The sequence below is a fragment of the Desmodus rotundus genome, chromosome 4 (genome assembly GCF_022682495.2).
Source record: "Desmodus rotundus isolate HL8 chromosome 4, HLdesRot8A.1, whole genome shotgun sequence".
Classification (NCBI taxonomy): domain Eukaryota; kingdom Metazoa; phylum Chordata; class Mammalia; order Chiroptera; family Phyllostomidae; genus Desmodus; species Desmodus rotundus.
The window spans coordinates 101,724,477-101,730,222 of NC_071390.1; the positions used below are offsets into that span (position 1 = coordinate 101,724,477).

At 43.3% G+C, this 5,746-nt stretch overlaps 1 protein-coding gene across 1 annotated transcript; it reads right to left on the bottom strand.

The window, feature by feature from the left end:
• Positions 1-1,025: 1,025 nt before the first annotated feature.
• LOC128780758 (collagen alpha-1(XXV) chain-like) lies at positions 1,026-3,667 on the bottom strand. Its single transcript, XM_053923468.2, has 4 exons — positions 3,490-3,667; positions 2,784-3,125; positions 1,692-1,761; positions 1,026-1,099 (listed from the first exon to the last, which is right to left on the bottom strand). The coding sequence occupies exons 2-4, from the start codon at positions 3,078-3,080 to the stop codon at positions 1,026-1,028; spliced, it is 441 nt and encodes a 146-aa protein (XP_053779443.1). The 5' UTR covers positions 3,081-3,125; positions 3,490-3,667.
• Positions 3,668-5,746: the final 2,079 nt, after the last annotated feature.

The window sequence follows — 5,746 nt, forward strand, 5'->3', positions numbered from 1 at the left end:
GGAATTTACCATTTAATATGTATTTGTTTGTTACTGTGAAATCACCATTTATTATTCACTTAACATGTTAAAAAGAAAAATGATCTTCCAAGATAATGTAAGGTAAACTGTAAATATATCTTTCTTCCAGATTACACTTTAGACCTCAACAACTACCTTATGTGGAACATAATGAAGGAGTTAAATTCAAAACAAAAACAAAAACAGCACAATGATGTGGTTGTCACTCTTCTACTTTTTTACCCAGTTCACTAAGAATCCTATCAATTAAACACTGGTTATTTTTCACACAGCTCACAAGAGTACCAAATAGAGAAAATGCTGGACTCTAAGTGGTATGACCAGTGAAGTCTTATACCAACTGTTTGGGAATTTAAATAATCCTTCCAAGCTGATGAGGTTTTTGTGAGTTAATCCCTACACTACAAAAGTGCTTTCCTTGAATTTCTAACTTCTGAGGTCTTTTCCAACTTGAAACAACCAAGAATGAAACCCACAATGTCAAAACAAACATTAACTGATTTCCCTATTACCTAATGTATATGTCTCCTCAATTGAAAGGGCTTCATTTACAAAAAATACACCTCCATTATGGTCAACAATGTAGCAGAACATAAATAGTAAAACTTTTATGGTGCACAACTGGGAGTTCACATTTAAAATTTCTAAACATTTAGCTGATTTAGCTGTGTTATCATGAGGAAAAAAAATCAGAATATGAAAAAATACAGGAAGTAGCCTTTCCATATATAAGTATCTAAGCATCATGTTACTGAATGTTACAGAAAATGTGACAGACTCACTCTTCCATAAGTGATGGTAAAAGAAAAGGAATGTTCATAAACACATTAACAACATTTATCTGAAATAAATATCTTGACTTCTGAGAGTTTCCCATGGCTTTTATCATTTGAATCCACTAGATGTTTCCCAACACACACATTCCAAGGGCTTCTAAACTGTTAGGTCTGCAGATGACTGGCTCCCTAGCCTCAGAGGTCAATAAGGGAAGATTTAATGATTACCTAAAGGTTTCTTTCTTTGATATCTCTTTTTCGCCATTCTACTAATGTGCTGTCATTAATATAATCCCCTAAAGCTACACACCAAAAAAATGGTAAAAATATAAGAGCCTTTTCTGAGAGGTCGTTGAGAATGCAGTAGTTTGCAATAGAAAGCTCAAGATAAAGAACTACTAATTTCCCTTAGCCATAGGATAGGAGAATCTTTTTGATAGACAAAATAAAAGCAGGAGAGGAAGTTAAGGTCGTTTACTAACATATGTCAAAAGTAGCAAATGGAAACCAGTAGGAATCCAACATTCACCACCAGGGAATTCAGAATGTAACGTGTTCTACAGTCCTATTTGCCATAGATAGTAAAGTTGAATGAAATTGAACAATATTTTCAATCTGTGACTATGAATTGCATCTTTGTACATCATCTTGCCATATTTTCCTTGGTGATTATCTGTCTCCTTTGCCCTCCATAACAGACCTTGGTATGCTGCTTAAAATAATATTTGGGGCTTTATTTGCCATTCTTTTGACTGAGACATGTTGATTTTATTAAAGTAAGTTGGGTCTGCATTCCTTCTTTACTATTATTACAGGTAGACTTGACAGACACAAGACTTTTATTTTAAAATGCTCTGCTATGGAGCCAACCTTGTTAAATAAGTTCCATTTTACCTGCTGGGCAGTTGCATTCTGAAGGTGCTTCTCTTGCGATTCTTATTTTAGCCATATGTTCATAGGATTTCTGCAGGGGGAAAAAAGAGATATTAAGAGTCATCAGTAGCATCACAGAGAAATGGGCTCTTTAGGGATTCTCTGGCCATATGCTTGGTTCACCAGCATTTGATAGCCTGCATACGAAAGTTTACGTATGTACTTGGACTTTAGTCAAAAGGTAACAGTACCCAAGCCCTAAAAAAAGAAAATGGTCATTGACATGATATCAAGACTGCTGGACTTGTATAACATCTTTTTCCGTTGTTCAGCTACCACCACCTTCTCCCTCAGCTCAAACATAATGCAGTCAACGCAAAAACCTGGCACTAACATGTTGCAGTTCCAGGTAAGTTATGTGTTTTAAAATAGACCACATTTTATACATGAAGGTCAACCGCCTATCATATTGTGCTGCAACTGCAGCCAAATAGGCTCTGTGTTGGAAGAGCAAGTTCCAGAAAATCTCCTAATTCTCATCTAAAGCGGCCCCTAATTTTGATATATAAAATAGATTATTTTGAACTCTCAAGTCAAATGGCACTTTTACAAAAAAAAATTCAGCTACTATATTTTATTTTTAAACATTTAATACGAGAACATTCAATGTATGAAATGACTGGTTTGAAATCACATGGACGGTTATTTTACTTTCAAGAGTGATCACCATATGTTAACCCTATGCTCCTAACCTTCTTAGAACATATGAAGAACATAATGTTATCTCTGCAAGGAATATTCTCCACAAAATTGGGAAAGATTCGGATGAGGCTATGGAAAACTAAAAGATTAAATGCCACCCTTCCCTCCTTTAGAGCTCCATATATGTTTAACGCGCAAGCATTCAGAAGAGTAAGGGAAGATGATACACACAGAGAGAATCATATCAAAAGATGTGCACATACAAATATATTCTACACTGAGACCGTCGCCTAGCATATGCACACACAACCACACCACGTACGCGGACAGTAAGGGTAGAGGTTGACATAGACACAGAATCACGAGTGTGCAAGATGTTATCCACGTGCAAAATACCCCAGCCTTTCACACCTGAGCCAGAAGTCGCTCCACTTTCTCTTGCACCATTGCGTTCAGCTTATCCACGCAATCAGGAAGCAGATGGATGGAAGGATCCCCTTTGGTGGATTCGAGAGCGGCGATCCTCGCCTGGAGGTCGTTGGTTTTCACCCCCAGATACAGACAAGACAACACGGCCACCACTGATAGGAGGGCCGCCAGGACCACGCACGAGGGTACGGTCCTGGCACAACGCTGCCCAGCAGGGCTTGGGTCCTCGGATCCCGGCTCCCGGGACCCTCCTTTCACTGCAGGCTTCTTCAGCAGCATCGTGGTGGGGCCGGCTGCCTCCCACCCTGTACCACTTCCAATAATCTTAAAAGGAAAGAAAAAGGACGTTTCCTTCAAAGTTCAATCAGCGTGGCTGTACAACTAGTTGGTGTAGTGGGAGCAGGGGCGCGCGGAGGTGGACCCCCACTCTCCTCAGTGCCGAGACCAGCAGTCGTGGACCGTCCGCCCTTCGCCTTCTTCTCCCTTCCCAGCTGGGGGAGAAGAGCACCCTCAGTCTAGGGACTGGTGGCAACGAGGTGAAAACCGGAATGAAACCCACCCGGATGGCCCCTAAAGGACAGACACCTATTCCGAGGTCAGGGCACAGCAGGCGAGGGCTGCAGCGTTTGCCGCTCCCCTCGCCCCGCAACGGGGACCTGTTGCGTTTGTTAGTTCCCCCGATTTCTACCTAGTCGGTGTTTCTCCGCACGCCAACTGTTTCCCACCTGGACTCAGTTCCAGGCAAAAAGGCTGAGAGCAGCGGTGGGAGACCCGCAGCAGGAGCGCAGGGCAAAAAGGGTAGCGGAGGGGCAAAGAACAGAGGAAACAAAACAGCCCAGGAGGAGCAAAGCTAACGGCGAAGCCCAAGTCGCCGCAGCCCCAAGGATCTCCGCAACCTCGAGCGTGCGAGCCTTAAATACACTTGGAGATGCTCGTGAGTGTGTGTGAGAGTGCGCGCGCGCCCAGAGCCGACGTCCCGCCCCCGCTCCCGCCCTCTCTTGGTGTGGGCTGGGTCTGCAGCCCCGTGGCAACGTGCCCCCTCCAGCCTGGCTCATTATCCTAATGTATTCACCTTCGCTCGGTCCGCTAGGGCCCACGGCCCCCCAGGGGCGTGGAAACTGAGCCGGAGGTCTATTAGCATAATATATGCAAATCCTGGAGCGGCCACAGTGATTGGAGAAGAGCTGGATGACCCCTCCCCCTCCTCTGAGTAACTTCAGCGTCCCGAGGGCCACTTCTCCCGCCTAGGCCAGGGGCAGAACCAGGGTCTGCCGGTCGACCAGGCTGCGACAGTGGCTTAGACTGGCTCTACCCAGCGCTCCCTTTCTATCACAGTTAAATTTAGGGAAATGGCCTCTAGGAGGGAAGAAGCGGAGCAGAAAGGTCCAGCTCTCCAAATCTTCACTCAAAAGCAGCAGCGGCAGCTCTTGGGGTCTCTGTCTGGGCAGCCTTTCTCCCTCCTCCCTCCCCCCTCCTCCCTCCCTTTTCCCACATGCCCAGAGGCAAAGTGTCTGGCTGACGCCCGAGGTGCATTTCCCCACTTCCCTTCTCTTCCCACGGCCCTGCAGATTCTCCACTCAAAGAAGTTTTTTTTCCCCTCCCCCAGTTTCCTTCTGTCTTGACGGGCTGAGTCGCCTCCCTGCTCTGTGTTCCTAGTCTGTGCTAGGGTGCTAATGCGTTTTCCTGATTCCCTGGTTTGTGGGATTGAAAAAGGCAGCGTTGAGGTGCACATTTCTCAGCATTTAGGAAAGGACTGAAGAATGAGGTCAATTTTTCCTGTTACCTGACTACTCATGCAGCTCCCTCTGGATCAAATTACAAGTTCTTTAATGGGATTTTTGAAAGTAGGTAACAAATAGCATTCTACATCTAAATGACTTTGAAAAAAAAATCCCACCTCTTACTCCAAAGAGTTTCTTATCACCTCCTCCACACACACACACACACAAAAATACCAAAAAATTTTCCTATCCTTAATCAAGGTATATAAACAATCAACACAATACTGCACTAGGCTGATCTTTCAAATACATAAATGAATATTACTTGGTACCAAGGGGAACAAGGATGTTTCAGAAACATCTGTTGATGGAAAGTATAGGAATGAAAAAAGATTAGGGGATGAAAGAGCCACAACATTGGAGGAAACTGAATTTTGCTGTAAAATCAAAAGCATAATGCCTTACATTTGTTTTACATAGTAGTTCTCTAAGGGTGGTCCCAAGACCAGCAATATCAGCATCAGAGTATCTGCAAAATTCAAATTCAGTAGAATCTCAAACTACTGCTATTACTGAATCAGAAACACAGCAATCTGTGTCTTTGCCAAGTCTTCCTAATGATTCTGATGCACATTCATGTACCACTGGTGTATAACACTTTACAAAATATTTTCAAATACGTTTTTTACCTGACCTCATAACCCTGTGACGCAAATAAGAAATTATTGGTCCCATTTTATGTATAAGGTAACAATTTTCAAGTCACATTTAATTGTGATTAAACATATTTCCAATAATAGCACCCAAGGAATGGGTACAAATTTTTTTAATATGTCAACTCTTTCTGAATTACGAATTACCTCTCTAACCAGTCCTTAGTGTCCTCTGCAGGCTTTTCCTCCACCTGCCCTCTAAATATTGGTGCTCCTCAGTTCTCTCTTATGCCATCTTCTCTTTTCCAGCAGTGTTCTCAATTACCATCCTTCCACTGATGAGTCATAAATCCCTACAGCAAGCCCAAATCTCTCCTGAGCCTAAGACCCATATAGCCAATTGCATGTCAGCCACTTCCACTTGGATGGCCCATAAGCAATTCCAACTTAACCTGTACCTTACTTACAAACACTGCTCTTCTTCTTTTGTTTCCCACTACAGTAAATGGAGCTTACCCACATCCAGTGTCCCCAAGCCAAAATACCCAGTAATAACCCTGGACTTCTTCCT

What these genes read in the sequence shown, in the direction of transcription:
- LOC128780758 (XM_053923468.2), bottom strand. Translation starts at nt 3,080, where the DNA reads ATGCTGCTGAAGAAGCCTGCAGTGAAAGGAGGGTCCCGGGAGCCGGGA. An exon ending in TGGAGCGACTTCTGGCTCAG is followed by an intron (nt 1,762 to 2,783) that starts GTGTGAAAGGCT and finishes TTCCCCCTGCAG; the next exon opens with AAATCCTATGAACATATGGC. An exon ending in AGAATGCAACTGCCCAGCAG is followed by an intron (nt 1,100 to 1,691) that starts GTAAAATGGAAC and finishes TTTGGTGTGTAG; the next exon opens with CTTTAGGGGATTATATTAAT.